This window comes from Anguilla rostrata, chromosome 5, assembly GCF_018555375.3.
Source record: "Anguilla rostrata isolate EN2019 chromosome 5, ASM1855537v3, whole genome shotgun sequence".
NCBI lineage: Eukaryota > Metazoa > Chordata > Actinopteri > Anguilliformes > Anguillidae > Anguilla > Anguilla rostrata.
Genome location: NC_057937.1, coordinates 5,024,571 through 5,049,602, shown reverse-complemented (window position 1 = coordinate 5,049,602; position 25,032 = coordinate 5,024,571). Strand labels below are relative to the sequence as shown.

General features: G+C 52.6%; 1 protein-coding gene across 3 annotated transcripts in view; it reads left to right on the top strand.

The window, feature by feature from the left end:
* Positions 1-25,032, top strand: part of slc4a11 (solute carrier family 4 member 11) — a 77,571-nt gene that overhangs the window by 5,054 nt on the left and 47,485 nt on the right. The window contains exon 1 of one of the 3 annotated variants that reach the window (XM_064334712.1): positions 18,789-19,022. The exons of the other annotated variants lie outside the window; for them this stretch is intronic. Within the exon in view, the coding sequence (XP_064190782.1) occupies positions 18,986-19,022 (37 nt within the window). The 5' untranslated portion in view covers positions 18,789-18,985. Of the gene's footprint in view, positions 1-18,788; positions 19,023-25,032 lie in introns of those variants that run through there. 3 annotated transcript variants of the gene reach the window in all.

The following is a 25,032-nucleotide window of genomic DNA, read 5'->3' as shown; positions in this document are numbered from 1 at the left end:
CCAAACTGGCACATTTGTCTGTGAAATAGCGTGCTCGCGCAGGAAGAGTCAGTGTCAGCATGCTGCATACCCAACGACCGTTTCGACAGCCCTGAGAACCTGCGGGCTACGGTCTCCTTTGTCTGTGGCCGACATGGCGTTATTGATGGGGACGTGTTTGATGTTTGACCGGGCTGTCTTGTAACACGTTTACCCTAGAATACATTCCACCAACGGCATGAAAAAAAAGGCGAAATGTCTCATTTGTAGTTTCGCTGCAACGTCGCGGATCCGGCTGTGAAAAGGCATCCTGGGGAGCGTGTCACATGTGGCATACTGTACCTCGGTACGGTGCAGGAGAGTTCGGCGTCCTGAGGCCTCGATGGAGGAGGGGGGCTGCTGGTCGCAGTGGACCCCGGAAGGGTCAGAATTCAATCATCGCGTTAACGGGCATTTAACAGACGCGTTTATCCAGAGCAACTTAGGCGGGACATAAACTGAAACAGTTCATGTTAAGTGCCTCGCTCAAGGGTACAGCGACAGTGTTCTACCTGGGAATCAAATTTATTATCCCCGGAAAGTCTAATGGCTCTTCATCCGACTTCGATATAGAGCCACTGAGCTCAAAACGTAGCTCCTGATGGTGAATTCATGTTCCTTGGGGCCGTATGCAGTGGTTCATTGTGCATTGGTGCAGCTTGGCATGTGCGTATGTGTTTACATGTGTGAGGTGCATGTGTGTATGTGTGTGTGCGTATGAGCATGTGTGCATGTGCGTGCGTGTGCATATGTGTGTGTGTGTGTGTGCGCGTGTGTGTGCATGTGCGTGCGTGTACATATGTGTGTGTGTGTGTGTGTGTGTGTGCGCGTGTGTGTGTGTGTGTGTGCGCATGTGCGTGCGTGTGCATATGTGTGTGTGTGTGCGCTCCAGAGCAGACGCAGCGCGTGTCTCTCCTTCATGCGCCCTTGAGGCTCAGTGATGACTCACAGCTACAGGTGCGCTCGCTGCTGCGGCCGTTTCCCCTGTATCTCCACACGGAGCGCGGCGCGGTCACATCGCGTTCCCCCGAAACCGGCTGAGGGTCACCGACAGTAACGGAGAGGAGAACCCGAACGGGACAGGAATAGACCCAACTGATCAGATTTCGAATTTCACACGCTGGTTGTTGATTCCATGTTTCAGAAAATAAATGGTTTTGACGCGTATCCCACCGTTTACTCTGTGTGAATTTGGGGAAATGTATTGGCGAACAAAACTCTTTAATGCTGTTATTCATAAAACCTTGTGGATTTCAGTTCAATTCCGTATGTATTGTTTCTTTGACGTTGATGTTCAGTAAGATGGACAGAAGAGCTTTTCCTGCAGCATCAGGCTTTAAAAAAATACAAGCTGTGGTCTATCGCAGGCGCCAGATTACACAGTGATTATATGAGGACGTGTGATTGGCAGTTCGAGCTGCGCGGAGCTTGCGAAAGTTCAGCCTTCTCTGCTTCTGCTTACGCCGGTTAGACCTCCAGAGATTTCTTTCGCGCCCGCTGATGTTTGACAGGCTCGCGGTAATTGATTATCGTCCGTCGGCTGTGCGTTTCATTCGCTGCCGATTTCCCTCAAAGCCAGCCGTCCCTCACAGGCGTGCGGCCGTGCGAAATGCATTGTCCCCGCGTTTACCTTCACAGGAAACTCCGTAAATACGACCGTCAGAGGCGCCAAGGGCTTCTTTAGCGAGCAGAATTCTTGACGGGCAGGAGGGGGTTTTTCCATATGCAGATAATATCTCGTTATTTCCACATTAGCCCGTTGCATTTTTCAGAAAAATGTGCAATATTACTCCAAGAGCCCAAAGAATCTTCTGAATTGGACTTCTTTGTTAGTTAAAGGTACATTTCTCACTGATATCCGGTTGTACTTTTTCCACACTCAGTTGTACTTGGACTGCCGCACCGGTTCACGCAGTTGAAGCTGAGGCTGTCTAGAGTGTTTTTAAAACCAGGCTTGAGGGGGTGCTGACTCCCTTCAACACAGCAGGCAGAGAGCCAAGATCAGGGGCGTCCAATCTCATCCGAAATGTGGGTCCAGGGTTTAGTTTTAGCCCAGCACTACAACACCTGATTCAACTAATTAACTAATCGTGGTCTTCGGTGATCCGTCATCCATCCTCGAAAACACCAGCCTCACGTAGAGCTCACCCATCCGACATCTATCCTCTAAAACACCAGCCTCACATAGAGCTCACCCATCCGACATCTATCCTCGAAAACACCAGCCTCACGTAGAGCTCACCCATCCGACATCTATCCTCGAAAACACCAGCCTCAGGTAGAGCTCACCCATCCGACATCTATCCTCGAAAACACCAGCTCCAGTAGTTAGCCCACACGACATCTATCCTAAAACACAGCTCATGGCTCACCATCCGACATCTATCCTCGAAAACACCAGCCTCACGTAGAGCTCACCCATCCGACATCTATCCTCGAAAACACCAGCCTCACGTAGAGCTCACCCATCCGACATCTATCCTCTAAAACACCAGCCTCACGTAGAGCTCACCCATCCGACATCTATCCTCTAAAACACCAGCCTCACGTAGAGCTCACCCATCCGACATCTATCCTCGAAAACACCAGCCTCACGTAGAGCTCACCCATCCGACATCTATCCTCTAAAACACCAGCCTCACGTAGAGCTCACCCATCCGACATCTATCCTCTAAAACACCAGCCTCACGTAGAGCTCACCCATCCGACATCTATCCTCGAAAACACCAGCCTCACGTAGAGCTCACCCATCCGACATCTATCCTCGAAAACACCAGCCTCACATAGAGCTCACCCATCCGACATCTATCCTCTAAAACACCAGCCTCACGTAGAGCTCACCCATCCAACATCTATCCTCGAAAACACCAGCCTCACGTAGAGCTCACCCATCCGACATCTATCCTCGAAAACACCAGCCTCACGTAGAGCTCACCCATCCGACATCTATCCTCGAAAACACCAGCCTCACGTAGAGCTCACCCATCCAATATCTATCCTCGAAAACACCAGCCTCAGGCAAGCCACTGTCACACACAAGCAATTTTCTATAAAGAAACAGATAAAGGATGAAGGAATCACTCTGTAACAAAGTCGTTCCAGTTTTTAGCTTTCTGTTGTTTTCAGAGCAGAATCGTAATTCTGTTAAAGCTCTGCGGATGAAAGGCTTCTAAGGAGACGCTCGTTCAGATTCACCATCTGCTGCTTCGAGCAACAGTTGCCAAACAAATAGAGTCGAAATAAGTTTGAGCTGTAATGGGCTGATATCTGTGTGCACGAGAGATGCTCTGACTCCTGCTGATAAACAGTAGTATCTATGTAAGCATATCCTGACCTGGATTCAACCTGGATTGGTATTTTTTTTTTTTTTTTTCAAAATGTTAGCATTTCTTTGTCTTTGCAAACGGGGGATGGACACGTTTAGGTCTGGTGATCACTGAGCTTTACCAAATTGGAGGTATAAAATATAAAAGCACTGATCGCATCCAGCCCGTCACGTTTTTTTCCCGTCTCTTGTTGAGGCTGTGCAGAAGGTGAGCTCACACCAGCGTCTCTCTCCCTGACACTGACACGTCGAGCGTGGACGATGTCACCCGGGGTGAACAGGAAGGGGGACGCCCGCCCCTCTCCCTCCGCCGCTTCTCCTGCTGGGGGAGGGCTCACCGCCGTGTCTTTTCGCGTCGTTCCCTTGTTATTGCCTTTGGGTCAGACGCGCTGCTCAGAGAAGCGTGGCGAGGTGTTCCTAATCCTCGGAACACCCAGAGGAGGCCGTCTGCACATCCTGCCATAAACCTGACAGGTGAACTCTGGGAATGCCCTGGTTCCTAGGTAACGGTGGAATGACGCCATGGCACCCATGAGGATTCTGGGAAGCGGATGAAGAGATTTGATTTCATTGTGGAGAAGAAGATATGCCCCCCCCCCCCCATCGTAGGTATCATAAGTCCTGTGTGAGCTTCAGGTGTTGAGTAGGTACTGTCTCTCCTGTTATAGCTTCAGGTGTTGAGTAAGAGCTGTCTGTTCTGTTATAGCTTTAGGTGTTGAGTAGGTACTGTCTCTCCTGTTATAGCTTTAGGTGTTGAGTAAGTGCTGTCTGTTCTGTTGTGGCTTTAGGTGCTGTGTGTGTTGTCTGTGCTGTTATAACTTTAGGTGTTGAGTGAGTGTTGTCTGTGCTGTTATAGCTTTAGGTGTTGAGTAGGTACTGTCTCTCCTGTTATCGCTTCAGGTGTTGAGTAAGAGCTGTCTGTCCTGTGAGAGCTTTAGGTGTTGAGTCAGTATTGTTCGTGCTGTTATATCCTCAGGTGTTGAGTAGGTGATCACTGCCGTTCTCATTAAAGCTGAGTTTCACGCTGCTCAGCGGCTGGACACACATCAGAGTGCTGATCGCTGATCGCACGGCGTCCCGTTTGCCGACTCATTTTGGGGTTCGTCGCCCCTGACCCGAGGGGCGCGCTCGTTCCGATCGGCCCCGTCGCGTGTGACCCGTCGTCCCGGCGCACGCGTTCCTGTGCCAGGTGTTTCGGCGAGTCTGGCGTTCACTCTCTCCAGACTGATTAACCGGCCTCACCGGACCGGCTACTGTGCGGCACCTTCATCCATTAACCAGCCTCTCTGCAGACAGCTACCGTGCGGCTTCCCCATTCATTACCCGGGGGGGGGTGCGGGGGGGGGGGGGGGGCGTGCTGGGCAGCCTGGCCGCTGGGCGTGGCCGTGTGGGGCAAGGGTATCGAGACTGGCCTCTCTGAATTGGGAGGAAGGGTAATGAGACTGGGCTCTCTGAATTGGGAGGAAGGGTAATGAGACTGGGCTCTCTGAATTGGGAGGAAGGGTAATGAGACTGGCCTCTCTGAATTGGGAGGAAGGGTAATGAGACTGGGCTCTCTGAATTGGGAGGAAGGGTAATGAGACTGGCCTCTCTGAATTGGGAGGAAGGGTAATGAGACTGGCCTCTCTGAATTGGGAGGAAGGGTAATGAGACTGGCCTCTCTGAATTGGGAGGAAAGGGTAATGAGACTGGCTCTCTGAATTGGGAGGAAGGGTAATGAGACTGGCTCTCTGAATTGGGAGGAAGGGTAATGAGACTGGGCTCTCTGAATTGGGAGGAAGGGTAATGAGACTGGGCTCTCTGAATTGGGAGGAAGGGTAATGAGACTGGCCTCTCTGAATTGGGAGGAAGGGTAATGAGACTGGCCTCTCTGAATTGGGAGAAAGGATAATGAGACTGGGCTCTCTGAATTGGGAGGAAGGGTAAATGTAGGACTGGCTCTAACTGCATAATTGGATGGGAATGGGTAATGGACCTGTCCGGTCTCGTTGGGATCGGCGGTTACTGGTCTCCTGGATCGGAGGGGGCTCTGGCTTAGAGCGGGGCGTTCGTTGGTTCTGCAGACCCGGAAGGAGGTGATGACGATGGAAGCCCAGTGTTGCTGTCCAACTAATCAGTCCCTGTTCCTGGTCTCACGTGCGTGTGGTGTGTGTGGTTGTTGGTGGAGCGCAGTGTGCTGTACTGAGCGAGTGTGTAGATGGCATGGTGTGTGTATCATGTGTGTGTCTGCGTGTGTGTGTACGTGTGTGTATGCATGTGTGTGTATGTGTGCGCATGTGCGCGTGTGTGTGTGTGTGCGCACGTGCGCACGTGTGTGTTTGTTGCAGTAAAATAATTGCCTCAATTATTTACCGCAACATAAATAATTGGCTTCAAATGCATCATTATTATTATTTATTCATTATTATCAAACCAGGCAAGAGCAAGAGGGCTTTTGAGCCACTGAGGTTTCTGTTTGTAATGGAAGATGGACAGCTAATAGAGTTTATTCCATATATGTGGGGTCTAGTATATATACACACAGTAATAAAATATTTAGGTAAGCTTACCCTTTACACACAGCACGTAAATCAATATTCTACTCTAGTGAATATTGAATTAAAAAAGTAACTTTTTCATCTTTTTTTCAATAGTGTAGACTAATGATGTGCACTTTCTCCTCTCTGCTGAGGAATTCCTCACAACATTTATATGAGATATAAATTAGATCAGGAGAAAGTTCTGGAGGATTAGCCTTGCAGTTTCACATTAAAAACCCAAACGTGCCGAGGTGGTTCTCTAAAGCGGCGTTTCCCCAGGCTTCTGCGGGCGCGCTCAGTCAGGCACGGGGGCGTTGCAGCCCCAAGGGCTGCTGGGACGGTTGAGCACAGGGCAGGCGGGGGATTCGAGCGGAGGGAGAGGAAAGGGGAAGTAAATCACCCGGAGAACGAGGAGCGGGTTGGAACGCCGCCTCGCTCTTAAAAACCTGCAGCCCGGCGGTGGATCTCCGCTCTGTTTTGTCGTGCCGGACGAGGAAAAAAAGCACGAATCAGCAGGAAGAAGGAGATGAAGGAAAACAAGCCGAGCGGCGAGCGGGGGTCAGAGGTCAGAGGGGGCGTTACTCTGGCAGGTGGGGGTGGGGGGTGGAGGGGAGTGGGGGGGGGGGGTGAGACGGGATTGGGGCAGGATGAGGTCTGCGCTCGCCCGCTTCAGAGAGGCCGTCCCGTAAGCTGGCCCCCCGAAACCCAAAATCAATAAACATTTCCTGCCACACGCTGGCCAGACAGCCGGGCTCCGGAGCAGGCCGCGGGGGTGGGGGGGGTGGCGGTGGGGCGGGGGGAATATTCCGGAATATGCCGGAAAAGCCGGAAAGGAAGAGCGCTGGCGACCACGCCGGTAACCCTTCCCTGACTGCGGAGTACGCCGCTGTTACCACAACGTGTGTCCCGGCGAACCCCGAGTTCAAACGCACCCCCCCTTCATTTCAGTAACGCGCAGGCGGGGCAGAAGCTGATTCACGTCGCGTCTGAACATCCGGCTCCGTAAGCTGCGCCTCATCCACAACTGAGCCTCAGAAACGCTGCTCAGATTGTGTTCGGTGCACGTGTGCCCCACTGCACCCCGAAATCCCCCGCATCCCCGAATTTGCATCGTTTCGTGAACGCCCATTGAAGTTGATGCCTTCTGGTTGTTCTCCTAACCGCTCAGAAACGACACGTGTAGCAAATTGCCGACTTGTTTGACTTGAATTTGGGATATTCAAATATATTCAAATTCAAAATAGTTTCAGGTGGGACCTGAAAAGCTAAAAAGTCTGCAGCACTTGATCCAGTCCTGGTAAGAGCACGTCGGCGGTCATACCCAACGATGAAATCATCTCCGAACGGAATCTGGGATGGCACAAAGCGCACCTGTCGAAGTACGTATTGTGTGTCCGCGTATGCCTTTAAAGCACGCGTGTTATATTTCCATCTACAGATCCGTGCGTTTGCAGGTGCTGAAGGACTGGCTAACCGGTCCATTATCTCGGGTGGGACTTTAATTCCTCCGACAGCTCCTCCTCAGGCTCGTAAACAGACGCCTGTAATGAAGGTGGGGACGGGTGCGTCGTGTTGACAGCGTGGTCAGTAAGTGAGGTTTGTCGTCCCGCTCTCTCTCTCTCTCTCTCTCTCTCTCTCTCTCTCTCTCTCTCTCTCTTAATTGAGCTGTACGGAGAGAGAGCGGGTCAAGCGGCTGTGTCCGTGCCGCGCGGACAGCCGAGGGGGCGGCGGATTCTCCCCGCGCTGGAGCCGGGCGTCGCCGGCGCATAAAGAGCGTGGGAACGCGAGACGCGTTTGACGAGAGGAACGGCGCATGGAGCCCCTCTGAGGCGCGTCTGCTCCCTGGAGCTGCGCTGCTCTGCTAGCTCTGCCTGAAACATGCTATCGCAGCGCTCGTTTATGTGTTTCTGTCAGCTGCGAGAGGCGCGTTCAGACTGTGCAGACGCGGACTCAAATGCTGGCACAGTCACGTTTTTTTCATTGTCCGAATTCTTTTCTTTACTTCCATTCAGCGATAGAAGGGCTGAGAGTCGTTTTTTCGGTTGGTCATCCAGGCCTTCAGGTCTCCAGCTGGACAGCCGTGGCCTACAGAAACGCCAGGCTTGTGAAAGGCGTAGTTTGGTCTGTCAGTGACATCGCTGCCCCGCAGTCCCGCCTGTTCCCATTTCCAACACCAGAGGGCAGTGTGGCTCCCAGGGAGACAGTGGTGTGAGCCCCCTAGGGGCCGAAGCCTGGCAGCGCATGAGCTCTCGTAGCATGAAGAGCTCTCAGGGTCCTGCCCGCACATACAGACACACACACACTCACGCACAAACACACACACTCGCACACGCATTGTTTTCAGCGCTCAGATGTGTGTCAGATGTGCTGAGGCAGGGCAGGAAGTGGAAAGCTGTCTGTACGGCGCCATAGCGACGCAGGTTTCCACCCCCCCCCCCGACACCAACGGCAGGACAATGGGAGGGTGAGAGGTTGTACCCACTCCCAGTGCCCAAAAAACAGCCAGTCGCTAAAACTGCAGGAGGGTTTCCTGTGTCCTCCACACACACTTACTCCTGCCTCACACCGTGCGTGTGAGCATGCTCTGATACTCTGTATTCAGGCCTGGGAAGAACTGACAGTGGAGAAGGGGATGGGGAGGAGAGGGGAGAGGAGGGGAGGGAAGAGGAGAAGAGAGGAGAGGAGAGGAGGGGAGGGGAGGGGAGGGGAGGGGAGGGGAGGGGATGGGGAGAAGAGGGGAGAGAAGGCGAGGGGAGGGGAGGGGAGGGGAAGGGGATGGGGAGAGGAGGGGGTGGGGGCTGAGAGGAGGTGAGGGGATGGGGGGGGGAGCTGAGAGGAGGTGGGGGGGGGCAGTATCACCGGGCTCTGGGGGGTTTTCTGTCTGTGGTTTAGACTGCCGTGGGTCCCTTGGCGATTACCGCAGAGCTTGTTCACAGGCTTTCATACCTATTAACGTATCCATCCGCCCCCATTCCCACAGACACACACACACACACACACACACACACACCTGCGCTGGTGTTTTTTAACGCCGCCCTGGACTCGGGTGCTCACGTCGATGCCGATCGATGCCTTTCTGGGCCTGTGCTTATTTTTGACTCTGTCACTGGCTATGTCACACCCACCGTGTCACACTCGGCTTGCGATAAACAATGGCGTCAGGAGGAATGTTGTGTGGTGAGCTTTTTTGGAATGTTTTTTTTCTTCTTTCAGAATTCAGAAGTCAGTAACATAACATAACAGGCCGAGAACCAGAACAGGCCATTCAGCCCATCAGTGCTCACCATTTTCCTGACTAAATTAGTGCTCCGATTACCTACAGACCAGATAGCATCTAACGCAGTGGTGTTCTAGAACTCCACGGCTTTCAGTTGCCAGTAGCGATTGTTGCATCAGCGTCAGAATGTTCAGTTAAGAACATTCTAAACACGTATTTGTTATCTCACACCATAAAGGGCTTAATAAACATGAATAACCCTCAAATACAACAAGGGAATGAATGAATATTTCCTTTTGATGTTACCAGCCTCTAGTACTTTTTGTCGATGAAAGCCAGCTTCACGTTTAACGTAATGATTCAGCCTCCAGAGGTGTAAAATCCAGCTTCAGAAAGTAAAAGTCGTCCCCAGTAATATTTTTTCCCAATCGCTTGGATTAGCTAATGATTAGCACAATTCTTCAGCCAGGAAGTAGAGCTGCAGAGGAAGGACGGCAGTGTAGTATAAGGGGCAGGGAACTGGTCTTGTAACCTCAGTGTCACAGGTTCAGTTCCTGGCCCTACACACATGGCAGTTGTACCCTTGGGCAAGGTGCTTCACCGGCATCGCTTCAGTATTACATTACAGGCATTTATTGCGCCGCAAGAATGGGTGCGATGCAAATGCCACGTAAAGATTTGCGTAAGTGAGTCGCTCTGGGTGACGGCGTCTGCCGAACGCCTGCAAACGGAACGAAACGACGGCGCACGTGACGGGACTTGTGCTTTCTGACACCTGGACTTTCCGGCTCTGTCAGCCCGAGGCCTTCGTTCGGCGCACGTGGACCAGTTCTGTTGACACAAGGCGAGTAAGGAAATAAAGTGGAGAGCCCCAGGGTGGCTCTGGGCCACGGTGTAGTGGAATACTGGTTAGGAAACAGGATGTTCTGCAACCCTCAAGCAATGTGCACAAATATGTTTTAAAAAAAAGTATGCTGTTTAAGTCTCTTTGGATCATGTGCTAACTGCTAAGAAGCCGAAATGTAATGCAGAATAAGGCAAAGTGAGTCCTGGGCATTGGTGTGGTTGGGCTTCAGTACCGGCCTGTAGGGCTCTCTGACCGCACTGAGATCCAGGGCTGTAAGTGGTCACCAGCCTTTCTGTGCTTATCTTGCTAGCCTTCGTAATTATGACCATTAGCAAGACGACAAGAGAAACCACATTAAAGAAGCACCCCTGCCATGTTTGTTTCTTAAAATGACACTGCAAGGGCTGGTCCTGCAGAGCTTTGCTTACTCTTAATTTATGTGTAGTGTAAAAGTTGCCCAGGGTGGCAGGGTAAGGAGGTCACAGCAAGAACGTCCTGGGTTCGAATCCCAGCCTGGGGCCTTTCTGTGTGGAGTTTGCATGTTCTCCCCCATGTCCACGTGGGTTTCCTCCGGGTACTCCGGTTTCCTCCCACAGCCCGAAAGACGTGCAGGTTAGGCTAACTGGAGACTCTAAATTGCCCCTAGGAATGAGTGTGTGAGTGAATGGTGAGTGTGCCCTGTGATAGACTGGTGGCCTGTCCAGGGGGGGTATTCCCGAGACAGGCCCCAGGACTCCTTGCGACACTGGCCCAGGATAGGCGGGAATGGGTAGTGGATGGATGGATGGATGGATGGATAAAAGTTGCCCTTGTGAAGAATGCGTCAACAAGAGAGAAAACGCACATCATTGTTGTTAGTCTCCATTGAGAAGATGGCCGACGTTCTGGGATGGAAGGAAATGAAGGGTATGAGTGGCCCTCTCTTCTCCGGAATGGCCGAGAACATTCTGGAGAACTCTGGAGTTCCCCCCCCCCCGTCCACGCGGCGGCCTCGTCCGCCGACTCGCGCTTCGTTCCCGCCGCCGTCGCCAGGGTCACGGCCGAGGCCGTCCTATGGGATCCCGAGGGTTACCGTGGTTACGCGCTCCCTGCCAATCACCTGCCCGCCCGTGTTTTGACTGCGCCGAGCTGGAGGACGAACCTCTCCAGACAAAACACGGCCGGGCGCTGTGTACGCGGCGTGACCTCCGGAGTCTAACGTACACATCGCTGGCCTTGTTTGGTCTACGTTACACAACGGGGTCGCTTGCTGGGATTAGGCAGATATTGGCAAGGTTCTAATGATTTATGACCAACAGTCTGTAACTACAGAGCAGTGCAGATAAGCTCAGTGTGACATGTAGAAGGAGCACAGGGGGGTGGAATTGAATGCAGAGCAGCTGAATTGAATTTACATCACACTCCGATCCCCACCCCTCCCCCCCCACCCCTTTAAGGATGTTTTGGTGGGAGGGTTGTCGGGGGGGGGGGGGGGCGGGACGAGTGGGAGGCAGGTGTGCAGCCGAGGTCCCACTGCTGAGAAGAATGAAGCAGAAAAGATGCCCCTAAAACAGAAACCGTCCAAATGAAAGTGTGCTCAGCCCAGGATGTCTGGGTGGTGCTGGTCGGGATTGGGAATGGGATTGGGATGACAAGACTGAATTGTCTGAAAGTCACAAAACCTGAAACAGGGGATAGATTATTGGAAGTGGTAAATCCTTGCAATGAAATGTCCTGATACCACCCACCCCCCGCCTCCTAAATTGTAGTCTTCTTGCCGGGACTGTTGGAGGTTTCTAATGAAAACCATTTCCTTTGCCACCTGGGTTCACAAGGTACATAAGTACCTGCCCTTCCGCTATTTTTCATTAACTGCTACTTGGGATGCTGGTGATTCACTAATCTTGGCTTTTTCTTCTTTTGCATACATCGTAAGTCACTCTGGGTATGAGCTTTGGCTATTTGCCTAAAATGTAAATGAACATGTACCTCGCACTCAAGCTATGGCTAAATTTTGTTGTGTAGTTTTTTTTTTTGTCAAAAAGTTAATTTGAGCTCCGGTGCAGCGAGCAGTCTGTGTCATGCTTATGGTTTAATCTTACTTTGCTTTGCACAAACACTAGTCCTGCTCCTATGGCTTTGGTGAGAGACAGCGCAGAGAGACAGCGCAGAGAGACAGCGCAGAGAGACAGCGCAGAGACGTGTTCATGTTCTGATGAAACGGGGGCTGATTTTATGACGGGCCCAGACAGGCTCTCCTCTTCGGGTACTGTACACCCCTGCCCTGAACACCTGGGGATTCTGGGACATGGAGTCCGATGCTAATGAGTCTTTGGGGAGCCCCTCACCGTCCGCCCCCACACCCCTTTTCCACCGCCCGTCTTCTCTGCGTCGTTGGCCAAGCGAAACGTCTCCCTGAGAGTCCGCGCTTCACGGAGGCGCACAGTGACGGGAGGGGACGAGTCAGGCTTCCGCAGAAACTCACGCGTTTCCAAGGAACCGAAGTGCGTGTGCGCCATCTCAGCTGGCTGCTGATCGCCAGTCTGCACCCTGCACCCTGTCTCTCTCTCTCTCTCTCTCTCTCTCTCTCTGTCTCTGTGTCTCTCTCTCTCTCAGATTCAAATTCAAAAGGCTTTATTGGCATGGCAAGATATTTTGTACATTGCCAAAAGCACAGAAAAGAACATGTACAGTGGAACGCATAGACGTAAAGCTGGACAAACGTGCAGGCACTCGCATTCTCTCCCTCTCTCTCTCTCTCTCTGTCTTTTTCTCTTTCTAAAACTCAGATATGCTAAATTTGAACAACTTTAGTGAAAAATGGCATGATTTGGTAGGACAAACCTCAGCTTTTTTTTTAACCTGTGACACATGGCTCTGCTCCACACTGCCCCCTACCTGCGACACTTGGATCTTCTCCACACTGCCCCCTACCTGTGACACTTGGCTGTGCTGTGGCTGGCTGCCTGAAACACGTATACATAACAGATCTCTCAGACCGTTCCCGTCTTAATTAGGATGCGAAACGAGGGGCCTTTTTACGAGCTGAAGGGTCATTCCGTGTTGTTGACCAGCATCTGTCTGTACACAGGCTGCCTTTGCAGCTTCTAAAATTAAAGTTTACTGATAGCCTGAGGAGGGTTTGTGGTGTTCTCCCTTTGATGCCAATTAAACAGGAGGGGCGGGGGTCGAAGAAGAAAAACTTTTTACGAGACTTTGTCGTTGTACAAAAATAACGAGCAGGCATGCCTTCCAGGTCCGGAGGGGATGGGGGGGGGGGGGAAGGGGGGGCACACACGCATGGAGAGAGAGAGCAGAGGAGCCGCACGCCCCCAAATCCCCCTGAAACTGGCAACCTGCACCAGCGCACGTCATCCAATTCTCACGGGGGCGCCAGATTGGTGCCAAACCACTACATGGATGGATAAAATGCCTTGAAACTTTCACGGCTATTTTTATCGTTATTCTGCCACTTGTGGGTGGAGTCTGTACACTGTAGTTGCTGCTCTCTTGTTGTTGTTTTTTGGCACATCTGAATAATACTTTTTTCCAAGAATACACCTGTGTCGGGCCGCATTTGGAAAGGGTTGAGTGGGTCTGCGGTGGGTCACAATTGGAAAGGGTTCAGTGTGTCTGTGGCAAGCTGAGATTGGACTCATTTTGTGGTCTTCCCAGTGATACCCACTGGTTTAAATCAGTCACTTTTGGTGTGGCAGGAAGACTCAATATCAGTCAATAATGTGTATTCAAACGTAAGGCTACTGTTGTTATGTGTCTTGTGCAGCCAAAAATCAGCAAGGATTAAATTGCTGTAGATTCCGGTGGAGTTTCTATGCTCCCTCAGCTTTAGACATTGTAGTGCTGTGATTCTGATCAGTGTGGGGCTGTTTCCATAGCAGATAATCTTGTAATCATCTTACGGCTGTCTAACCGTTGCTTCAACACAATGCCGTGGCTGCTGAGCGCCGCTGTGTCGAGGTGCCGTTTTCTTCCTGGTCGTAATTATCGCACGGACGGCAGTAAAGTGGCCAAAACAAAGGCGCGCAGGCACCTCCAGTCGATGCGCGCAAAAGTCTGCGGAACAATGTAACGCCCCCCCCCCCCGGCGGACCTGAAAAGGGACTAAAAAAAAAGAATCAAATTCAGGAAGAGATGAATGGAAACGGAGCCGTTCCCCCAACCGCCAACAGATCCGTTCTCCCGCCGCCGCCGCCGCCGCCGCCGCGCATCCTGTCAAAACGGCTGAAATTAGGCGGGAGGGAAGCCGGATCGTGACGGGGAGCTGTGGGAAGCGGGCCAGCAGGGGGCGATGTTCCCGCTAGACCAACACACACAGTATGCCACAGCGCACCGCGGGCGCGATTTGGAGTCGCAGGTGCCGGTGTTTGTGTGAAGTGTCTGGCTCGCCGGTCGCCTTGGTCTCCACGGTGTTATGGCAGAGGCGGGCGGGCACGTTCTGTCCCTGATAAGCATCCAGTTTTACCCGCTTAAGAAAGCCAGCTGATGTAAGATAAGCATATCACACAGTAAAGATCCTTTACAAACAATAATAAAAAACAACGCAATATTTAATAAAACTATTACTACTACTTACTACTACTACTACTACTAATAATAATAATAATAATAATAATAATTGTTAGTTTGGTCGCAGCTTGTCACTTCTTTCGCCTGACAGATATGGTGAAAGCTGACCAGTGTGTGCAGGTGTTCGTCTGTATTTGACCCTCCCTTCATAACTATTTGCTCTCCATACAGAGGCCTAGCTACAGGTGTTACAGGTGAGGAAGAACAGGTCTGAGCAGAGAGAGGAGCAGTGCTGAAGGGGGAGGGGCTTAGGTCCATGGAGCCTTAGGCTCCGCCCACCACTCTGCTGTCATCATGAAGGTGTGCGGTCGAACTCGCTTTTCTCGCGCTTGTTTTGTGCGGGCCAACAATTCCAGCGTGCCAAAGTCTTGCAAGAGGCCTCGAAAAAACTTCAGGGTATGTCTGGTTCTTAGACTCCTATATTTCTTCCTGGGGGGGCCGTTAAAAAAAAGCTGCACGTTTTTGTGCAGGGCTGCAACTTAAAATTCAGTCACTAGCAGGAGGGGGGCTGATCTGGTGGTGCAGGTCTGGACAAGGGGTCGGCGCGGAGTTCATTTCCGAGAATACGTTTTTTTATTTTCCTTTTTCTTATCAACAAGCAAATCAGAGCCCCGGCGCTCAGCAGCCGCGGGGTTAGCGGGAGAGCGCGCGCGCTAGCCGAACTTACCCAGAGCCACCTGCTCCGCGTTCACCTGCCCCTTTCCCGCCGTCGAGAGGACCTTAACGCGGCGGTAACGTTCAGCGCCCCCCCTCGCGGGATCCCCCCGCGGTCCCGTCCCGTCTGTGCCCGCCAGCGATCCGTGTAAGACCCCGACGCTGGTTAAGATGCACACACACACACACACACACACACATGCACACACACACACACACACACGCTTAGCCTCACACGCGTGCACCCCACCACTGTGTACACTGCTTTCACACACACACACACACACACACACACGCACACATGTACACCCACACACACACACACACACACATGTACACACATGCACACACACGTGCGCACACACACATGCACACACGCGTAGCCTCACACACGCGTGCGCACACACAAACGTGTACACATGCTTTCACACACACACACTCACGCACACATTTTTTTCATTTTCATGATTTATTTACAGAGAAAGCTGCGCTATTTACGTGTGCAGATGAGTTGCTTACGCTTTCACAAATCAAATCCATTCGCTGCTGTGCCAGAATTCCTATTTCATTTTGCAATTTAAAAAAAATATTTCACGATTTTTTTATTTATATATTTTGAAAGTGACCTCCTCCTTCATTTCAACATTTGCTTATAGAGTAAAATATCAGGCTGAGTTACTGAATGGGAACCAGACAGCCAGATTCCCAGAGAGTAGTTAATGCATTTCTTTATTAATGTTATTTTAATTCTCGTTTTGTTGTTACCAAGTGACTTAAAGTCACACAATGACGCATTTCAGACATTTCAGCACCAACCAAAAACCGTCCTTAAGAAGCTCATACTAATGTTCCTGTACAACTATAAAAAACGGACCTATAGCAATTTGAGATCAATTGCTCATTCCATTAATTCTTCAGATTCCCAGTTCAATCTACTATCGTCTTGTAGCACAAACAGCACAGCAGTTGAAGAATCGGTGCCTTTTCTGGCCCGCGGCCATCTTCAATTGTCAGACGTCGGACCCGATTCAGAGGCATTAAAAGGAGAAAATCAAAGACCTGAAGCCTTCTGTGGAATTTTTTGAGTGAAAGGGTTTTAACCCGCGCTGTGGAATGCCCGGCGCCTCGTTGCTAAGTAGATTTGTGACGACGCTGTATCCGCGTTGGTATTTCGGGGAATTAACTGAAGGCAGGCGCGTAGCGTGGCAACCAGCCGGTGGGTTGAAGGGAGGGAGCGCCTTCATTTTGACCCCAAACTACTCGATTGCTCCGGCGCTACCAGCTATCAGCTTCTGCTCAACAGAAGACTTCCTGCGGTGGCCGGAAGGTTGAAGCCATGTTAGCCTGTTTGCATGCGGGGTCTTAAGTCTTGTCTTAACCTGTTGAATGTGGGGTCTTAAGTCTTGTCTTCACCTGTTGAATGTGGGGTCTCAAGTCTTAAGCGTGTAGGACTGTTGTCGTGCAGGCATTAGGTACAGGTGTGTTTAGCTACAGGTGGTGTGGACCTTTGTGTTCTTGGCTCTGGTTAGGGTGTGTGAATGGGGCTCGAGAGACCACAGGACTGATCCCCTTAAAACCCTTCAGCCCTGCTACTGTAAATAAGAAATCACAAATGGGCTTCCTGACTAAACAAATACTTATTACATAGATTATTATTATGACAGTTATCTCTGTATAATTATCCAGCTCATCATCACTTATTTATTTTCAACATCCCCCCCTTAATGTTAAATAATTCAGCAACTGCTTTTGCCTTCCACTTTGGAAGCAGATTCCTGGCTCGATGATGATTGATACAGAGAAATAAAAATAAAAATTTCTTTGCTCGTTTGCGGTGCAGTTGGGTGTTTTCGAGTCACCGTACGCAGACAAATCATCCAAAACTCACAAAATACTTCTGAGCTCAACTCCAGAATCTGGAGCAGGAGCAAGGGAGCTCACGTGCTGCCACTCTGATCTCTACAATCCTCTAATATTTATGACATTTTTCCATCGCGGAAAATTATTATTATTATTTTTTTTTTTCATAAAATGCCCTTTTCTCTCTCTCACAAATCATAGTAAATAAATGGTGATCATTTGGGTGTCGGGGGGTGGGGGTGCGGGAGGGGGGGTACAGGGGGGTGGGGGTGCGGGAGGGGGGTACAGGCTCTGCTGTGTCTGTCCTTGGGCGTTTCGGGGCATGGCTAAAGCGTCCACATCCAGCAAACACCGGGGTGTTTGCTCGCCAAACACCGGCTGCCGGGACCGTTCTGTGTTTGTCCGCACACGCGTGTGCCAGCCGCGCGCGGCGCCTTCGCCATCGCCATCCGTGTCCGTGTCCCAGCTGCCCCGCGCGTCAGCGTGCTCGTGACTGACAAGCGCACTAATTCATACGTTCCACATTAAAAAAAAAAAAAGTTTTAAAAAAAGCTTTCCTTCTGGTTCTCTGATGAGATTGAGATTACAGTGGCGTTGGGGCATTGAGAGGACAGTGGTGTTGGGGGATTGAGAGGACAGTGGCGTTGGGGGATTGAGAGGACAGTGGTGTTGGGGGATTGAGAGGACAGTGGTGTTGGGGATTGAGAGGACAGTGGTGTTGGGGGATTGAGAGGACAGTGGTGTTGGGGGATTGAGAGGACAGTGGCGTTGGGGGATTGAGAGGACAGTGGTGTTGGGGGATTGAGAGGACAGTGGTGTTGGGGGATTGAGAGGACAGTGGCGTTGGGGGATTGAGAGGACAGTGGTGTTGGGGGATTGAGAGGACAGTGGTGTTGGGGATTGAGAGGACAGTGGTGTTGGGGATTGAGAGGACAGTGGTGTTGGGGATTGAGGGACAGGGGTTTGGGGGATTGAGAGGACAGTGGCGTTGGGGTTTGAGCAGGATAGCAGTGGTGTTGGGGGTTGAGGGACAGTGGTGTTGGGGATGAGAGGACGAGCGAGTTAAGGCGTGTATGGTGGGATTGAGAGGCTAGTGGACATTCGGAGGTTGAGAGGCCAGCGATGGCTGACTGTTGGTGTGTCAGTGTGTGGTGGAGCACGAGTGTGTTAGATCATGGCGACCTCACAGCAGGAAACGATGGCCGCAGGTCATAACCTGCCGTGTATGGTCAGGGAAGGCCATGTTGACCTGGCTGGAGCTGGAGCATTCAGAGTGTGCATCAGGGAAGGCCATGGTGACCTGGCTGGAGCTGGAGCATTCAGAGTGTGCATCAGGGAAGGCCGTGCTGACCTGGCTGGAGCTGGAGCATTCAGAGTGTGCATCAGGGAAGGCCATGCTGACCTGGCTGGAGCTGGAGCATTCAGAGTGTGCATCAGGGAAGGCCATGCTGACCTGGCTACAGCTCCAACAGCGTGGTGAAAACTCCAGCTTCAGAAGGTAAAAGTCCTCCCCAGTGTTTTTCTCCAATCACCTGGATTTGCCAAGTAGCAGAATTCTTCAGCCAGGAGGCAGAGCTGATTGGCGAAATCAGCTGGCTGTGGAAGAAACACGCGGCAGGACTTGTGCTTCCTGACTCTCCACCTCTGGCAGGGAAACCGCTACGCTAGGTAATCAGGCTAGAGCTGGAGGTGAGCGGCGGGCATTAGGACCCAGCGGCCGTGGGCTTGCCTGCCTCCCGCCTCCCCTCCCCTCCCCTCCCCTCCTCACGAGCAGCCAGGCTGACTCACCGAGCGAGCGGCCAGAGCGGCGTTTGGGAGCCAGCGGTGTTGTGTGTGTGTGCGCGTGTGTGCGTGTGCTCGCGCGTTCGCTCAGGCTCGGACACGGAGGGAGCGACGGTGATGGGTTGACCGCGGGAAAGAAAAAAGAAAAGGGGGAAGAGAGAGAGAGAGCTCGCGCCCACGAAGAAGACACCTGAAGCATGGAGCCCAGCAAAGTTCTCCATTTCGTGCCGTCCGGTGAGTGGCCCGCCGCAGCCCAGGCATCCCGGCGGCTTCCCCGCGCGGAAACCCGAGCCGCCGCGGGTGGAAGCGTGCGCTGGCTCTGACGAACGCTCCCAGGGCTTCCCGCACGGGGGGGAAGAATGCTGCTGCTGCTGGGGGGGGGGGGGTGTGTGGGGGGTGAGGGGGTGTGTGTGTGGGGGGGGGGGTGTTTATGAGGGAAAATAAGTTGCTACTTTGCCACTGGGGTTTTTTTTCTTTTTCTTTGTAGCTCTAGAGGAAAGGTATGTTAATTTTGTTTTTTAATTTTTGGGGGATTTATTTTATTTGTTTTGGAGACGGGGGGGGGTGGTGTGTTGTTGGTAGTGTGGGACCTTGTTTTTTTTGACACAGCTGTGCAGAGCAGAGTGGTCTCGTGTTTTGTTTGTGAGGGGGGGTGTGGGGGTGGGGGTTTAGTTCTGGTGCGTGTGTCGTTGGCTGGCTAGGGGCTGTTCTGTGGCTTTCATCTTAGTCTTAAAAAACAAGACGGAGGGGGGGGGTGGGGGTAATGTGAGACCCCCTGCGCCCCCTCCCTCCCAGAGAAGCAGCAGATTACCTGTAAAACACGGGGAGCAGGAAGCCGCGCACCGAGCCGCGCTAATTTAAACACCGTACGCTGCGCGCCCTGGAACCAGCCGCCGCGAATCTCACAGCCGCCAGCACAGGAAGTCCTCCGAGAGGTTTGGGAGGTGCGACGCCGCGCCGAGGGGGTGGGGGGTGTGAGGTGGGGGCGGGGGGGGGGGTGTGGAGGTTTGAGCGTTCCCTTGTGCGGGATGCGCACGGGGAGCTTGGCGCTAGGCAGATTGGCGTGCGAGAGAGCGAGAGTGCGAGCATGCGGGCGTGCGGGCACACGCTCGTTTCTCAGGGCTGAGTTCCTCGGAAGGTCTGGAGCGGTCTGGCGGATCGCACGTGCGGCTGCGGGTCTGCACGGGCTGGCGTGGGTCTGCGGGGTCTGACGTGTCGGGGCTGGCGTCTGGGGGTCTGCGTTGCGCGGGGCTGGCGCGGTCGGTGACGTGTGCGGGGGGCTGGCGCGGGTCTGGCGGGGTGTCGGATGGCGGGAGCGTAGTTTCCGTGCGGTGCATCAGGTAGCTGGAGGAGGAGGAGGAGCAGCAGGCTGGACGGGAGGAACTGTGATCTGCAGTCCGCTCATCAGCATTCAGCTCCAACAGCCCAGCTAAGAAACAAACACTCATCTCAACATAGCCATCTGTCCTGAGCACACTGACACGCGCGCTCAACACACTCATGAGCTCAACAAGCACATGCACTCAACACACACGTGTGCTGAACACACACAACCACATGCGCTCAACAAACACTAACATGCGCTCAAACACAACACTAACACATGCACTCAACACACACACTAACACATGTGCTCAACAAACACATGCGCTGAACACACAAACACATGCACTCAACAAACACATGCGCTGAACACACACTGACACATGCACTCAACAAACACATGCGCTGAACACACACTGACACATGCACTGAATACACAAACACATGTGCTCAACAAACACACACATGCACTCTGAACACACTAACACATGCACTCAACACACGCTAACACATGCGAACTCAACACACACTAACACATGCACTGAACACACAAAGACATGTGCTCTGAACACACACTAACACACTTAACTCTGCACACACACACACACACCCATGCCCATACAGCGACAGACACGCATACACAGGCACGAACATGCACTTCCACTTAGACACAGACACACACACACACACACGAGCGCTGCTCACGCACACACACACACACACGAGCGCTGCTCACGCACAGGCACACACACACAAGCGCACGCACACACACACACACACACACACACAAGCGCTGCTCACGCACAGGCACACACACACACACAAGCGCTGCTCACGCACAGGCATTGGTACAGACTCGTGTTGTAGAGACACGGTGTACTCTGGATTCGACAGACGCTTATCGTCGCCTGATAGAAGCTGAAAGCGCGTGTGAGGTTCCCAGCTGCAGCGGGCATCGGGGCGTACGTTCTCAGCGGTGCGATGGCACCGCTCTCTCGCAAAGGGGCTCCTGCGAGGTGACGAGTGGATGGAGCTCGTCCGCTAACGAAGGCGAGATTCATGGCCGTCGTTTCGGGATTAAAAAATACGCTCCCGTCAGTTCCCGCGCGCGGGTTTCGTTGCCGTGGCGCCCACGGCGGAGGTTTGGCGCGGATCGTCGCTGCGCGTCGTTCCTCAGACCCTCTTCACGCGCGGGATTTAGAGACTCCTTCCGCTAGGGATGAGTTCACCAGCCGCGCTCACGGCGAATAAACAGACACCGCGCTGCCTTCTCAGCAGACTAACAGCATACTGTGACAGGTCCTGTGTTTAATGGTATTATAACACGTATTTATTTAACGATATGAGAACAGACGCTGCACTTAACAGTATTTGAACAGATGCTGTATTTAACAATATTTAGGACAGATACTACATTTAATAAATATTAGGTGCTGTTATTCAAGTCATGTAAGAGTGAAGTAAGGGATAAAAGTCTTGGAAAAACAACATGATAAATTAGATTGTGACGTTTTCCATGGGAATTCCTTGTTTTGCAGCAACCTCTAATTTGGAAGTGCCTTGTAGTTCCCTGTTCCGGATGCCCTCATTTGAATGGCCTTTCCTCGGTTATGAAAAAAGGCGGGATAATCATCCCTTCTCTCCTGTCTGGTGAGAACACAAAGTGCAAATCACAGGGGAGAAGGCCGATTAATCCGGCGCACAAGAACACGACGGAACTTTTATTTTTAACGCGGATCGTTTTAATGAGAGCGTTTCTGGCGTGAATGGGGACGTTTCTTTAGCGCTCTGTCCAATTACGATACGAGAGGGTCTGTTGTTGTCGCAGCTGACTTCCGGTCTGATGTGTGCGAAGCGCGCTAATTCAGGGTTGCTCTTCCCCTCAGAACAAGAGAGAGAGGACAGGGAGGGCGCGCCCACGTATTTTGACTGTCAGACGATCGAAAACACTTTTATTTTCGAGAACATCGGAACTGTGCGAAAGCGTGTTTTTCAGCAGCCCCCTGGCGCGGCGCGGCGGCGCGCGCGCCTTCGTCTGTGTGTGTGTGTGTGTGTGTCAGGAGGAGCCGCCGCTCTGTCCGCTCTGAGACGGAGTCGGCGGCGCCCTGCGCCCCTGGCGGGATTCGCTTTCTTTCGATTCTCCCCGCCGTGCTCCTGAAAGACCCGCCTCTCCTGGGGGCTTTCAGAACGGGTCAGTTTGACATCAGGCTAGTTTTTTTTTTTGTTGTTGTTTTTCTGGTCTTCGTAGCATCTTTAAAACACGGCCGTTCCCGCGGAGACGGCGGCGGTTCCGCCACGCAGAGGCGTAGGTTTCGTTTGAACTTTGGGGGGGGACGCATTAAGCAGGGGGGGTCTGGCGGTCCTCCCCCAGGAAATTTTGAACGTCAGACACTTCATTTCCTGCATTCTGGTGAATTTTTCTGCACCAATTTGTGCCTTTTCTGCATCAATTTATGGTGGAAATGTCTTTATTTATGGAAAGGAAAACACAAAATTCAGGGGGACAAATGCACGTGTTCTAAATATTGAGGGGGACGTATCTCTTGCGTCCCCCCCGAAATCTACACCTATCCCATCACGGCTCGCCACCACAGACCGGCAGGGTGCAGTTCATAACTGAGAATATGGCGGTAGAGGACCACTTCCTGTTATGTAATTGTGTATCCTGTCACCCTTCACAAGGTGACATTATTCTAGCCTTGCCCTTCCCCCCACCCCCACCACAAATGTGTCATCCACTTAGTCTCCCACTATTATAACACCAGCAACGAGAAGTTGAGAGGTTGAAATAGGTGAAATGCACGGCGGGGAAAATTGGAACGAAGGCGATGCTGAAATCACGTTCGCTTGTTACGCGTGAGTCCAGTGACATTAAGCCTGTTCCCCTGGACACGGACGTGCCCGCGAATGCAAATGCGACGCTCGTTACCGCGGCCTTGATTGGTGGGCCGAACGGGCCAGGCTGTTTGGCCACAGATGTCAGATCAGGCCGCCTCTTTGGACGCGGTTGCTACAACAGCAACAAAAAACCCGTAATTAAACTGAACTCTGAGTCAGGGGGAGCCGCTTTGGTGGTCAGAACACGGGGTTTGAATCTGGCGACGCCGGTGTCTCAGAGGGGCAGATTCTGCCATAGGTCACCTCCAACCCGGGCACGCCAGAGCAGAAAACATGTCAGCAACCCCCCCACCCCCGCCCCCCATCTCAACCGCCTTATATAAGGAAAAAAGTTTCAGGCGAACAAACAAAACAAACAAAACAAAACAAAAAAAACAAAAAAGAAATGGGAAGTTGTGTAACATTTCTTTCACCTCCAGTTTCTGAGATACCATGTTAACCATGCATCCCCCCCCCTCCCCCCCACCCTACCCCCCCCCCCAGCCCATTCCTCCCCCCAGCAAAGCTGGGATTGTTTCAAGATGTGTCGAGGATACCAGCGCTGATGAATTCCGACCTTCGGGTTCGCCCGTCTACGGGAGGCTCGCGCCGCCGAAGCTGAGGGCGGAGAGTTTCGGCGCGGGTACTTCAGCGGCATACGTGCCCCCCCTTCCCCCCGTCCCATCCCGCCCCCCCCCCCCCCCACCTCAGACTGCGGCCCAAGTGAAAGTGAGCCGCCGTGCCCAGCGGTAGTTAAAACGGCGGGAGCAGGAGAGCGGGTGCCCTGAGTGGCGGCTCTTCAAAGGGCTTTGGGCCGCGCCGCGCGTCGCTAACGCATCCGGGGCTGAGGGGCGGCCCCAATGTGCGAGCAATCAGCCGGGCTTCCCCAAAGCGGCGATTAGCGGGGGGGCGGAGGAGCCCCGGCCGCCCCCCCCAGGACCGGAATGGGGTGCCCCAGGGCACAGTCAGAAAGCGGAGCTGTGGGAGGGGGAGGGGGGGGGGGCGCTGAACTGCCATCTGCCGCGCGTGGCACGGGATGGCAGGAAGTCTTCTGCCCCCAGCCTGCTGAGGTGAGGTTCTCAGAGCCTGGCGTGGGTCACTGCAGGTCAGCCACTTTCACTCAACTGCCTGTGGCCAAGCATTTGAGTTTTCTGTGACGTGGAGAGAGAGAGACAGACAGAGAGAGAGAGAGAGAGAGAGAGACTGAGTGAGAGTGCTATTGTGTTCGTTCCTCATTTCCTAGCCAGATCACTGCACAACAGAATGAAATATCTCACTTAATGGAGCCCTGGAACTCAAAATCAGCGGTTACAGCAGCTATAGCAATTATAGGACTTCATTTCTCTATTCGTACTGGAGCTTTTTCATAATATCAGTCAGTGCTGACAACATTCATGTTTCACATAAATTTACATTCACTTATGCCGTGGATGAATGCTGTCAGCTCTGTATGGATCTATAGTTCTCTTTCTTCTTCCGGGGCCAAGACAAAAGCATTTTCCAACATAAAACCAGCCGACTGTCTGGTTTCAAGCCATCACTGCTTCACTATTATGCACAGTGTTAAAAGTTGACATTATTTTTTAATGATTGGTTTTTGTAAACTGGTCATTGGTGGACACTACCTGGCTATTCATCTAGGAGCCATTTTCTTCTGAAGGGTGTATAGCCAGAAGCTTTCCACCAATCACCACGGGCTTTGTGCTGTTTGTTGTTAGGCACGTGCTGCCTGATTGGTGGAGGGCTGCTCTCAGATGTCTAAGAGAAGCGTGCTGATGATGCGTGATTGGGGGAGGGCTGCTCTCAGAAGCGTCCTGGGCCGTGTGATTGGGGGAGGGCTGCTCTCAGACGTCTGAGAGGAGCGTGCTGCTAATGCTGATGTTCCTGTTTCGTTGCGCTCGCCCGCAGCACGCTCAGGCAGGGGCGGCAGGAAGCTGCTCTTCTCGCCGTGGCTGCGGCGGAACCTTGCGAGGCGCTTCCGCATGCGCAGCGCCGCACCGCGGGCGCAGTTAACCCCGCATGCGCCGTTCCGCTGCAACTGGCA